Source organism: Xenia sp. Carnegie-2017, unplaced genomic scaffold, assembly GCF_021976095.1.
Source record: "Xenia sp. Carnegie-2017 unplaced genomic scaffold, XeniaSp_v1 HiC_scaffold_19, whole genome shotgun sequence".
In the NCBI taxonomy this organism is placed as follows: domain Eukaryota; kingdom Metazoa; phylum Cnidaria; class Anthozoa; order Malacalcyonacea; family Xeniidae; genus Xenia; species Xenia sp. Carnegie-2017.
Genome location: NW_025813481.1, coordinates 12043424 through 12057844, shown reverse-complemented (window position 1 = coordinate 12057844; position 14421 = coordinate 12043424). Strand labels below are relative to the sequence as shown.

Here is a 14421-nt window from a genome sequence, read left to right as displayed (position 1 = left end):
TTATGAGATTAATGACTTGGTTTACTGTATTTATGTTTAATTTGTAGTTTAAATAGCCATCAAAATAGTTATAATCTGATAAAAATTCTTCTCTCAAGACGAAAAGCTTATCATTAAATAAGTGATAACTCGCGAATAATTTCGAAAATTGTCTTTTGTAAGGCAAGGCATGAGAAATATTGATAAATTGACAAATTGACTTTCTACAAATAACGAAGTTCATTGTAAAGATAAATAGAACAGGGGATGTAGTCCAGACTGTTGGCTATCCTGCTTTTAGTTTTCCCGTGTTTTGCTAAAGTTGTTTTTAGGAAAAATGCCATAACAGGGCGATTGACCTTTACAAAATTCATGCCCGCAAACATGCACGAAGCAACTTTGACGACCACATGCAACATTCAACTTGAGCCATCAAAAATTATGAATTTTTGTCATATCTTAATGAGGACATTCGTTATAGAGAAAATACAGAAATGTTCACTAAAAACTTCTAAAAATTCCCCAAGATAAATGTTGTAATTTACCATTCTCTGGCTTTATTTAACTTTAAAACACAACTTAAAATGCTACAAAACAATAATTTGGCGGATAAAACATATGAATGAGTACCGCTGGTCTGAAGTACCGCAGATAGTGGCACAGGGAGACCAATACCAATACTTTAGAGTCTATTCGTCTTCAAAACCATAACGGGTTGGTGGTTTTACGGCACGCACTGAGCGCCTCAGAGGGGCATGTTGCTGTCCCAATTCAGTTGAAATAATCTCCTTCTCAACTGCTTGATGCTCAGCCGGAACATGTGCCTGGACCTTTCCCTCTGCAATAGGCGGCACGGTGGCAGGGATGGTGTGATTGTGGACTGGGGGCCATGGTGCCAGATCTCTCAGTGATACCGTTGATTCTCTGCCGTCCAAATATTTAATATGGGCATAAGTAGGGTTAGCTTCCTTCAACTCTACCTGGTCAACAAGTGGGTCATTCTTGCTTGTTCTCACATACCGGCGGAGCAGAACCGGTCCGGGGGACTGTAAACAGGTGGGAAGTGAAGTACCATGTGTCGAACGGCGTTGGAAGCCAAAAAATCTCTCATGTGGAGTTGAGTTGGTGGCAGTGGAAAGGAGAGACCTTGCTGAATGAAGCGCGTCAGGGAGTACCATTTCCCATTTACTGTCCGGCAGGCTTGCTAACTTGAGAGATAAGCGAATAACTTTCCACACTATACCGTTATAGCGTTCTACTTGGCCATTGCCTATCGGGTGGTAGGGTGTAGTTCGGCTCGTGGCGATGCCTCTCTGAGAGAGGTATTCTTTAAGTTCCTGGGACATGAATGAGGCACCTCGGTCTGAATGGATGAAACCTGGCGTCCCACACAGAGTGAATAACTGATCCAAGCATCTGATAACGGTTGAAGAACTCATGCTTGGGCAGGCGAAAGCAAAAGGGAAGCGTGAATACTCATCCACGACTGTTAGCATATAGGGATTATTAGTAGTCGTAGGTAGTGGACCTTTAAAGTCCACGCTGAGTCGCTCCATAGGTCGGGTAGCCTTGATGAGGACTCCTTGCTGTGGTTTGTAAAATTGGGGCTTGAGCTCAGCACAGACCCTACAACTAGAACACACCCTCTTAACTTCTTCTGTAGAGTAAGGGAGGTTTTTCGACCTTATGAAATGTAACAATCGGGTGACACCTGGGTGGCATAGAGCGGCGTGTATCTCAGTAAGGCTAGCTGCAGGTATGGAAGCTGTGAAAGCCCGGGTAAATGAGTCGGGAGCAGCGTTGTCCTTACCGGGCCGGTATTTTATGGTGTAGCTAAAAGAGGCTAGTTCTAGCCTCCAGTTCTGGATTTTATTGTTCTTTACTTTGGTGCGTCTTCGGTTGTCAAACATGAAGGTGACTGACTGCTGATCGGTTTTGAGTGTAAAATGTCTGCCTGCAAGAAAATGTTGCCACTTCCTGACAGCTTCAATTATGGCCATTGCTTCTTTCTCTACCGCAGGATAGTGGAGCTCACTCCCTTGGAGGGTCTTGGACATAAACGCTACAGGTCTGCCTCCTTGATTTAGTGTAGCAGACAGGGCAGTTTCTGAAGCATCACTCTCTACAACGAAGGGGAGGCTCTCGTCAATAGAGTGTAATGACGCTTTCTGCAGCTCGTCCTTCAGCATTGTGAATGCATTCAGGGCATCGCCATCAAGTGGAAATGAGGTTGCTTGTAGTAGCGGTTGTACTTTGTCAGAATAGTTTGGTATCCATTTTGCGTAGTATGCAAACATACCGATAACTCTTTTCAAGAATTTGGAATTTTCGGGAGGAGGGAAGCTTTTAAGTGGACGAAGCCTTTCCTGGTCTGGGGCGATGACACCATTCCCTATACAGTAACCAAGTAGATTGATAGAAGACTTGGACTCTACTGTCTTGTTTTCATTCAGGGTGAGGTTTCGGCGCTTTACAGCCTCTCTGAATTTCCTCACATTTTCGTCATGCCCGAACTGATCGTAGCCTGCAACAGTTATATTATCGAGGTAAGGAAATGTATCTTTCAGGCCCTCCTCTTCTACGAACTTGTCCATCGCTCTTTAGAAAACTGCGACGCCGTTGGTTACTCCAAAGGGGATGCGACAGAACTGGTAAAGCTTACCATTGGCCTCGAAACCGGTAAATTTTCGGTCGGCTTTCTTGATCGGTACCTGGTGATAGGCACTCCTTAAGTCGAACGTTGAGAAGACTCTATATGAAGCTAGGTTGTTGACCATGTTGTCGATACGGGGTAACGGGTATGCATCGAGTTCCGTGTAGAGGTTGACGGTTTGAGAATAATCAATGCAAAGCCGCTTCTTGTGTCGTTTTAGTGGGTCCTTTGATACAACGACTTGAGCCCTCCAGGGCGAGGTGCTAGGTTCGATTATGCCTTCAACGAGTAGGTGGTTAATTTCTTGTTTGATAAATTCCTGGTCCTCCTTGCTGAATTTCCGCGACTTGCTTGCAATAGGCTTACATTCGGGGAGGAGGTTCGCGAAGAGGGATGGTTCCTCAATAAATGCTACTGCAAGAGCACATACAGGTACCCCGTTGGGTACTTTAAGTTCGGGCTTTTCCCCACCGAACTCAATGAGAACACTTTTATGTTCCCTTTGAAAGTCCTGGCCAAGAATGATATCACTACAGAGATCCTTCAGTACCCCTAAACGTACAGATGAATAACACTGGTGGCATAGTTGGATGTCAACAAAGCAATGGCCAAGAACTTTGGCCTTAAGTGATGTGAGAGCCATAGACAAACTGTCATCGGACTTGAATAATTTCAGGTTGAGCTGGTTAGCTACCTTGTCATGGATGTAGCTATCTGAACTCTCAGAGTCAACAAGGGCAGTAAGAACAGTACTTTTGACACTGACTTTGGTGGATGCTTGCATAAGGCTCTTTGGACAGGCGGCACTTATGGAGCAGAGTTAGGCAGATCTTATTGATGCTGTAGTCTTAGTCCCTTTTACAGCCTGAGACTGGCAAACTTTAGCGTAATGGCCAGTTTTACCACAATTGTTGCAGACACAATTGCGTGCAGGGCACTCCTTTCTATTGTGAATAGCGCCGCCACAGAAATAACACTTTCTTTGGGGTTTGACTGCTGCTGACACATGGTTATCACTTGGTAAAGGATCCTCACCACCACTTTCAGTAGAAATAGAAGCTGCCGAGTTTTCGGTTGGAGCATAGGCTTCAGAGTTTTTCTGGGCTAAGTCTAACGCGTTGGCCTGATCAAACGCCGTCTTCAAGTCGAGTTGCCTGTTCTCCAGAAGTCGTTGGCGGATTAGTGGTGATAGAAGACCATTAATAAAAGAGTCACGGACTAATTCCTCCCTATATTGTTCTGCAGTCACACTTCTGACGTTACAATCCTTGCTTAACCTTTTAAGTTCCTGTAGGAACTCTGTAAGCGACTCACTAGGCTTTTGGCGCCTTGTAGCAAGTAGATGACGTGCAAATATTTCATTCGGGGGCTTGATATACAGATTATTTAGTGCTTCAATAGACGAGTCGAAGTCCTGAAAATCTTCGATGTAATCGTAAACGTTGTGAGAGACATAATTGATGAGAGTACGGTGTTTGTTTGGGGCTTTATCGCCGCATTCTGGAATGAGGTTGTTGAACGTTTGGAGCCAATGTTTCCACTCTTTCGCGGCTGACGGCGAATTTGGGTCCAAGTCGAGACGTTGCGGTTTCAATATCGTTTCCATTTTGAAGAATTTAAATAAAGTTAAATAAATTGTTGTAATTTACCATTCTCTGGCTTTATTTAACTTTAAAACACAACTTAAAATGCTACAAAACAATAATATGACGGATAAAACATATGAATGAGTACCGCTGGTCTGAAGTACCGCAGATATTGGCACAGCAGACCAATACCAAGAAAACAATAATACAACAATAAACTCTCTCGTCACTTGTATTGCAGCAGAGTCAAAGCCAGCTATATCAAGCATTCCAGGATCATCTGGGTCAGCAATAGTGAAACCATTTGATGTCATGGCAACCACAATGAGTTTAGCATCGTGAATCCCTGAATGGTAACGATATTGTTTGAGAGCCTCCCTTGGATGAACTTTGCCATGATATGTTTCAAACTCTGTGTAAACAATAAAGACATCAATCTTTAAATTTTTGTCAATGGCATAAAGCATGGGTTGAGCACAAACGGTTTGACCCATTGAAATCTGAAAAATACAATATCAAATTTTTTGCTTTACACTACATTCTTTAAATCTTTCGAGTATTTTGAAGAACTTACTTCATTACAAATCTTCAAAACTTCATTCAAATTCATGTTACTGGAGATCTTCATTGGAACTATTTCTTGACTTAAATGCAACAAATTTGTGATGTTTTTCTGTTCGTGCTGTCATCATAGCCATTGCAGCAGAAGCCACGTGAGGATTTATTACACTTGCACCAATACATCCAAAGGAGGTCATTCATTAAGTTCTATCATAGAACTTAATGTCGTCATAATAACAAACAACTCATCAGAAACATCGGTTCCTTCTGACTTAAGATGCATTAACCTTGCAACATCCCAATGTGCCCATCCTTCACGCCTCTGATATTTGGTGAAATCCATGGCCGATTTCTATGGGTCCTTTTTTTGTACCAAAGTTTTATTGCATTCCTAACGGCACGACCCCAACCTTTGCTAGGCTGACTAAGCAACTTGCAGAACTTAATAAACATAAACAAATGAGTCGGAATTCGACAGATCTTGGTTAAAGCCTTGTATGCTTCTCTTTTCGTGGCTGAATCTCCTTTCCGGGCACAAACAGCGAGAAAAAAACACAATGGCCTTCTGCCTTGGTGTTCGTCATTCAATGCTATACTTCTCTATTTCATTGACAACTTCAACACCCCTTCCTGCTTCCAAAAGATTCCCGACGACGACTGTCGCATTTTCTAGGCCTAATGTTCTTTCAAAACATTAATTTAATTTATGTTACAGTAATGGTTAAGCCATCATGCAACGTGGTTATCATGCGGGTTACATGACCGTTTACCGCATACTGCAACATTTACTGAAACTTAATTACTTGAATTAAATGCTATGAAGACACTGTTATAACATCCCTTAATGTTGTAACAGTGCCAGATATACGTACGAAAAGTGACGATTTATTTCACGTCGACACTCGACAGCTTGTTTGATTTATACGGTAATCACTTCAAATAGACCTTGAATTTGTGAAGATTTTGCAATACTCTGCCAGCGTAATGCAACTTATTTTTGTAACTGTATTTGATCAATGATAAATTCGAATGCTAACAAACATGTTAAATAAATGTACAAAGATCACTTTCATCCAACGTCATTGCTGCCATGTTGGTGTACTAAATGAAAAGAATTCTAATGAAATTCTTTTGCTTGGAACACCAATATGGCAGCTTCCTCCAATGACATGTTGATCCCTGGGGAATGAGTTGAAACGAGTTGTATGACATCATCAAATTATCCATTCAGATTTTTAAATTCCTCACATTTGTGAAATCATTCACTTCACTGTCATCTTTACGGCCATCTTTATCATCCCTGATTACAAACCTTTCATCATACCATCATCCACTTTTAGAAATAGTGATTTTAAAAGTGAATTACTTAGCCGATGGTTCATGGTTGTGATTAAAAAGATGATTTTCATATCAGTTGAGCAGCTTCAAATGCCAACGTCACACAAGGAGATTGTGTATGTTGTCCTTTGTCTTGCAGCCCCTTCGTGGCATTACCACAGAGGTGAAGTAAGTACCAGCAAAATAACCGAAAAAGTTTAACAAAGGCAATAAGCAAAGTGTGGAACATTAGCATTGACATTAGCAGAAGTTATTAAAATTATTATGCATCACAATCATTTATTCTACAAACACCTGCTTTTATCAAAACGATTTGCTAACTTCAACATAATCTTGCAACGACATCTTTGATAACTGAGATATTACCGCCAAGTAACCACAATTTCGCACCAACATCTTTCGAAAGATCGAATATTCCTTATCCACCTTCTTTAGGGATTTTACTCGGAAATTCTTTTCTCTTCAATCAAATCAAACGCCATGGAATGATTTCTTCTAGCCGATCTTTTGAAATCCTTTGCCTTAACGTCACTACAGAGAACTGGTTTTCCCAAATTTCCTCAACACAGCGAAAAACTTGCCTCAATTACAGCTTGAGACCCTAACTCGAAAATTATCAATCAGATAAAGCAGTTGCGTCCATACACTTAAAATGTTTTATCGATATCTACCCACATCATCAGAGTTTAAACTAAAGCATTCACGAAACAATGTACGACCAATCAAACAAAGTGAGCATGTATTTCATTTATACTACGATACTCTTCAGTATTAAGAATGACAGGTCGATCACGGTTTGTCTCAGAAAACGATGATCAATCATTGGTTATTGATCAAATAAGCAAATATAATGTATAAATCTATATCAATGATTATGCTTCTCTAGCAATACAAGAGACTGGTTCTACCTATTTGGATGTGTGAAAATCCTGCTTGACTTGAGCATGGTATATATCAAAAATGTGTTACAGCAGTTGTTTATGTTGCTCAAGAAAAATATATCTCGCCAGGTGAGTGAAGCTTTCGTTTCCTCTTCGATGCCGGTGCAGTGCTCTAACCAACTGAGCTATGAAGTCACACAGTGGAAAGCAGGTCAATTTGTTATGCTCTGCACCGCACCGCAGAGGTCATGGGTTCGAATCCCGTTGAGTCACCTGAATTTTTCAGGTTTATGAGACAATTGCTTAAATTATCCAGCAAAGTGCGAAGATCATATCTTTATTTAATTTCAAAACACCGCACTGCATATAAAATTCTTTCAATTTACATTGTCTTGTACTTGAGATTTTGATTTAGGTTTTCAATGAAACAACTTCAGCCTGTCTTTTAAACATCGTTTCCACTCTAATTAAGACATAATCTGGTACATGTACACTACATTTGCGTAAATGAACAAGCTAAAATACGAAATGCTACAGACAAGATTACATTTTACTTAACATGTAGTATTGCAACGAGTTTAAAAACTCCAAATCATTACCTTGAAAGCTATCAGTTTACTCTGCTAGTCAAGATACCACGCTGCACGTTCCTCGGTTTTTCCTCGCTGTGTTAATTGGCAATCGTTAGTAGTTTCATAAATTGAATACATTACAAAACGTGACATTGTTAAATTGATTTATTAATTTTGTTAAATTAATAAACCAATTATAAAACATTGTAATTGAAGATGCAACTAAGTCATGAATTTCTACAGTCTAGCTGATCTAAACTAGTGATGCACCGAAATAGGATTTTGCAGATATGCCGTTTAACGAAATTAAAATGCCGTTATTGTGCCGATATCGATATTTTATGCCATTTTACGAAACTTAATCATCATAAAGTATGCCACTTTGTGCTCACCAATTCATTTGATATAAAAATATAAAATTCAAAGTGGCTCTTTGCACACAACCCTATTTCACAACACAATTGTCAATGGAAGTTAATATCATGTGGAACTAACAAATTTAAGTAGTATTAATTTCACAAAAATTGTTAAAGGTAATATATTTAGTATTGTTAAACTGTGATTCATTTTGATTGTATTTCTTTTTCAATCAAATGTCTAAATATCGGTATTGTGCGCAAGAAAAATACCGATACTAATAATTCTATTTTAGAACCTATACGTCGATATCGATGCGCCATTATCAATATAAGTGAAGCACTTAACTAAACCATACTATAAAATGTTGAAGTCTTTGATCTGGTGCACTTTTCAACAGCACAACTATAATTCACTGTATGTTCACATGAAGCAATGTCACATTGCATATTACTTATGTATCAAACACCATTAAATAGATAAAACATTTCATGTATTCTGTAGGACAAGCAAAATTGTTCAGACATTGTAAGATTGTATTCATTGTACATTTCCACAAAAATATCTCTGAAGAAATCATTTGCTGTTCTATTAGCTCGAGATAAACTCTCTTATCATTTGTGGTGCAGCTGAGTCAAAGCCAACAATATCCAGCATTCCAATATCTTCTGGGTCAGCAATTGTAAAACCATTTGAAGTCATAGCAACAACTATGAGTTTGGCTTGAATACCAGAATACTGACGATACCTTTTCAAGGCCTCGCTTGGATGGATGAACCCAGCTTTTGTTTCACTGTCAGTATAAACAATAAAAACATCCACCTCTAGATTGTTCTCAATTGCATACAACATTGGTTGAGCACAATCTGTCCCACCATTTGGTATCTAGAGAATGGAAAACAGGAACAAGGTTATGTTTTTAATGTAATAAAAACGATACAAATTAATATAAGTTCATACTACATACCAATTTCATAAGTTCTACAACCTCATCTAATGTCATGTCACTGCTGATCATTAATGGAACTATTTTATAAGAGAAAGCAACAAACAGATGTTTGCTTTCGGTCCGAGCTGTAACCATGGACATGACTGCAGCAGCCACACATGGCGTTAAACATGGCGTACCAGCAAAACCAGAATAAGACATGGAAGCACTGACATCCAATGCCAACATGTATCTCTTGTTTGTTGGCTGAATCAACTACGCAATAAAATAGAGAAGATCAATTTTCCATTGCTAAGTTAAGAAGGGCTGTGAAACTTCAACATCTAGGTTATTTAACATGTAGGTCTGAGTTGGCTGAATTCACCATTCACTTTAATGCTTTAATGTTATGCAATTTAAATTTTTTAGCAAGCATAGCCATAAATTTACATTTTAGACTTCTGCAGTTTAATGCACTTATTCAATGAACAATTTTCATTTAGAAAAGGGACTGGTCATGGTATTTGCTGATATATTCATAACCACTTTAGACTGAATAACAAATTCACAACAAAAAAGTAAAAATATTTTGTGATTTGATCATAAGACAATATTTAGTCAATCATGGGAGAAGACATTGCAAACCTTAAATGATAAGTAAAAAGCTTCTTTCAATGCATTAACAATAGCTTCATTTGGGTTCCATGTCAGTTTCCCCCTATCACCATGACCATCCACGTAGATTTTTAGAGCAACCAAAACATTAAATGGATGAATACGAGCTCTCTTTAACAGATCTTGATTGAGTAACTTCTCACATATACAGGACAATGCCATCTGCTCGTCTAGTAGTTCAACTATTGTCATTTTGCCAAGATTTCGAAGCATTGCAGTCATTGGCATTTTTTGAACAAGAGCCCTCCAAACCTTAAAAAGAGGATATAATTATAAATAATTTATATGTGATCATTATGCTTCAGATTAATATAAGCAATCTCTTAGAACAAAAATAATATGATATGTTTTATACATATTTGAACAACTTGTATCTAAAATCATTCCAAATGATAAACACTGCCCTTGATTACACTTTCAAAACTTTACGTAGAAAGGACATAAAACATGAAATGCTTTTACCTCTTTAGAATTAAGCCAATGTGTTGGAATATGTTCTCTAACAAGATTATGTTGATTTATCAGTTCAACCACTCTTGCCTCCTCTTGCGCTGTTTTTACTTCTTCAACTGCTTTAAAAAACACCAACATTGCACTGCCCTTCTCTCCAATAGGACGATGTGGAGCTGTATTATCTTCAGGAAAGAAATATTCAAAAAGCCTCTGCCAACCACAAACAACATACTTCATTATAACAAACAACTCATCAGAAACATCAGTTCCTTCTGGCTTGAGATGCATTAACCTTGCAACATCCCTATGTGACCATCCTTCACGCCTTTGATATTTGGTGATATCCATCGCCAGTTTACATGGATCTTTTTCTTTGTACCATCGTTTTATGGCATTCCTATGGGCACGACCCCAACCTTTGCCAGGCTGACTGAACAACTTGCAGAACTCAATAAACATAAACAAAAGAGTCGGAATTCGACAGATCTTGGGCAAAGCATCGTATGCTTGTCTTTTTGTGGCAAGATCTCCCTTCCGGGCACAAACAGCAAGAAAAAACACGATGGCCTGCTGTCTTACTGTTCGTCCTTCAATGCTATACTTCTCTATTTCATTGACAACTTCAACACCCCTTCCTGCTTTTAAAAGATTCAAAACGACTTGCTCATTTTCTGAGCCTAACATTCTTTTGCAAATGTATAAAGTCCCTTTAGCGCTTCCCAACACCAAAGAACGACGAAACCTATACATGTCACCAACCTTCCACCTTCCGCTTTGTATTAATGATTTAAGGAAAGAGTCCAGCTTTTGACTTTGAGCAACATCTTCGTTCTCTTCCATATCCAATCCATCTTTCAAAAATACTAAATTCGATGTATATGTAAAAAAGTAAAAAAATAAATTCTTAGCAAAACGACTTTCACAAAAACAACGATAAAAGTTTACAAATTTAGTGATTATATCGTCTACCAAGCGGAACCAAAAAAGTAGTACGTATTGGTAGGTAGTGAGCGCACCCTTTCCTTTACAGTTTACATGAAAATTTTATAACAACTACAACAGAGACAGGCGAGTCTATTGCTGTTCCGTATAACTGCTTCTAGTGTTTACCATTGTACTGTAAGTGACGCTAAATGCTACGGTAAATACAACAAATCAACACACGCTAGACCACCATGTTACAATCCTATATAACAGAAAACTACCACGAGAATAACTATCTAAAACACGTTTTAAAACACCAACCACATTCCCGAACAGCATCGAATGACAAATCACAACAAAGACTCGGCATAATTCATCACATACAGCACTGAATACAGACTATTCACGTTAAAAAGTTGCTATTCTAACTCAGAAAAAAACCCATTATGAAACTGAACAGATCACAACAATTACAGGCACCTACAAACGACTTATTCACAACTTTGAACAAATGAACAAATGATAAAAGCATACCACTTCAAACTAATCCACGAAAACAATGCATAATAGACCCCTTCCACACAAACAAGTAAGTTTGTTGCTATCAAATACCGTCATGGCTTGGGTTTTCTTTGTTTTTCCTTCCATTTACTCTTTCAATTTCTACTAGAAGCAAAAGGAAACTATTTTAATTCAAGCAAACTCAAATTGCAGCCAGAAAGACGAAACTACTTTCGAATGAGAAATACACAAACAAAATATTGAACTTTCTCAAATATAAGTCTAAAACACAATGTACACAACTAAAGTTGAATGGAGTTGAGAGAAATAATGCAGAGCATTTATACGATACCCATAAAAAATTTAATTCATAGAAAGATTTTTAAGCTTACAGGTATCTCTTGCATATTGTCACGGAACCATCATTCAGCCAAATCGTCGATAATAAAACTGCATTTTGGTGCTTAATGAATTTTCCTAATTCAATGACTAAATATATAACCATATCCTTTCAAACAAACACATCAGCTCTTCTTTTCGTCTTACCACATCATTTTGCTTATGTTTAATTCTTACTCTCCTACAAGCCTAAGATTTATGATTTAAGAGTGACAAAGCAAGAATTATATTTACCGTCAAGATCCATATCGCCATTTATATCTTCACTTTTCTTTCCATTGATTTCTTCAAGTTGTTCAACCAACTTGGTATCTAAGAATGCATGGTTGCAAGAGTAATTTGAAATAAAGAAATGTTATAAGGCTGCCAAAAAGACCAACTTTACCCCAAATGAGAAATAATGAAATAGTAAACGTCTTGACAGCATGCATAAAACACATAAAATTAAAGCAGTTGAGAGTTGTGATAGGATAATTGAAAACCTCAATACTAAAATAATCATTACCAGAAATCAACATCAAAATAGTACATCCTAGGAAACGAGTGTACGATTACGGTGAAAATGACAATTAAGTTTGAACATTATAGTGTCATGGAACCATTAATTAGCTACAACATCGAGAAAAAAAAACATTTTCGTAGCTTTTACTTACTCGTAAAATATTTCTTGAGATCAGGTCTTGTTTTCCAGTCAGTTGTCCTTATGATTTTGTGCACCAGAAGAGGAAGTTCAGGAAAACATTGCAAGAAATACTTTTTATAATTGCCTTGCTTCATATATTGTGATAGATGCGGACGAGGCTTATTTTGGCAATGTTGGTCAACGTTTCGTATAAATCTTAAGCATCCTGCCCACGTAGACTCGTAGTTTAGAGTTCTTATACTGTCGTTCACTTCAAAGTTGATCAAATCTTTGACGACTTCATCATCGATACGCTTCATCCATGTTGTGAAACCATACAACTGATCGTCTGAAGGGGGAGAATTTTGACCTTGTGAATATTTCACCTCCAGTTGGTTCCCCATATCACACAGCATGTTAAATTTTTCTTCATCTGATTGTAGATAAGGGTGCTTTAACGCCTTATCGGCAGATGGCCTGTCTTCAGGTATTAACTGTAGCATCCACGATAAAAGGTCTTTGAACGTGGCATCCTTGATTTCGTCCAATCCAACTTGGTTTCCATTCAAAATGTTGTCCAGTCTATGTCGTTCATGTCCAAAAGGATGTTTTCCCTTTGTTGCAACATAATAAGCCACCATTCCGGCATTCTATTTTCAATAAAAAATTGTCATAAACAGTCAGTGGTGGATACTAAAACCTTAAAGATTAAATTTATTTGCGATTTGCAGAACTTAACAATAAATGTGCAGCTTAAAAAAATCTAAAAAATGTTCTCCAAATAGAATTGTAGCCATATATATGTATTAAAAGCAATCAAAATAAGGAACATACAATTGTAACTGTAACACGATTAACAAAAATTTATTTATTTTTAATCAAATATGTAGGTTGACACTATATGACGATACAGTCGAGGTAAAGAAAAAAATTGAGGTAAAATCATTATTACTACCAAATACCAATATCTAATTAAATGCAAATAAAACATTGAGCTGTGGTTGGACCTCTAGTTCTACTTCAAGAACTTACCATAATGTCAGACTCTTTTTTGTAACGAACTTTATTAATTGATGCATCTGATACGTCATATGACTCTGGAGCTATCCAATTTTTAGCTCCTCTTTGTATGCTCAGATGTGTCGAAGTTTCATCAGATAACATATGACTTATACCAAAGTCAGCGATTAAAAAATTTCCTTGTACATCTCGAAGAACGTTCGAGGGTCTCAAATCCCGATGAAGAATAGGACGCTCACCGCTGTGAAGGTGAACTAGACCATTTAAGATCTGAATAAGAACTTTAGGAACGACTTTTTGAAGATCTTGCAAAGAAGAAGATTTCACATAACTCTCTAACGATTCTTCACACAAATCCAAAACCACGTACAAATACTCTTTGTCAAGGTTCTCTTCTAAATGGCAAAAATTCACAACATAATTTGATCGCTTTGCATTCAACACATTCAAAATTTCTTTTTCTCGATTTGCAAAGTCTTTGCCGTTATCTTTGTGTATTCGCTTTACTGCTTTTCCATAACCATTGTTTCCCAGTCCAAGATAAACACGGGTTCCATCACTTCCTTTGCCAATGCAAAATTCATCTGAGAAAATTACTCGAACATCATTTAAAAGTGAAACTTTTACATTAGGATCTCGCCCATACTCAATCATTTTTAAAAATAATTCTTGGTGTTTTATCGATGGATCATTATATTTCCATTCTTGAAGTTGCAATTCTGAAATTGAAGGAGGAAAATTAAATTTAGAAATAAACGTGGATAATAAAATACATAAAAATAATTAAAGATGGACTATTACAATGAGAAATTGGATAGCGACTGTATAGTTTGATAGAAGTACTAAAAGCAACCACTACATCATAAACCACCCGTTCTAGCAAACAGTTCTATCTGAAGTGGAGGATAGTTGATACAACTTAATAAAATACAATATGACTACAGATTAGAAAAATACAGACACACACCCTGC

General features: G+C 37.6%; 2 protein-coding genes across 7 annotated transcripts in view; both read right to left on the bottom strand.

The window, feature by feature from the left end:
* LOC124438160 overlaps positions 1–14421 on the bottom strand; it is a 120356-nt gene that overhangs the window by 102557 nt on the left and 3378 nt on the right. The gene's annotated exons all lie outside the window — the stretch shown is intronic.
* LOC124438156 overlaps positions 8088–14421 on the bottom strand; it is a 56662-nt gene continuing 50328 nt past the window's right edge. The window contains exons 3-10 of one of the 2 annotated variants that reach the window (XM_046988152.1): positions 13462–14168; positions 12461–13079; positions 12042–12119; positions 11520–11573; positions 9993–10846; positions 9501–9782; positions 8895–9131; positions 8088–8812 (exon numbers count right to left, since the gene is read on the bottom strand). In XM_046988152.1, the coding sequence (XP_046844108.1) occupies positions 8519–8812; positions 8895–9131; positions 9501–9782; positions 9993–10846; positions 11520–11573; positions 12042–12119; positions 12461–13079; positions 13462–14168 (3125 nt within the window). In that variant the 3' untranslated portion in view covers positions 8088–8518. The remainder of the gene's footprint in view (positions 8813–8894; positions 9132–9500; positions 9783–9992; positions 10847–11519; positions 11574–12041; positions 12120–12460; positions 13080–13461; positions 14169–14421) is intronic. The other variant, XM_046988153.1, reaches the window with a different exon arrangement.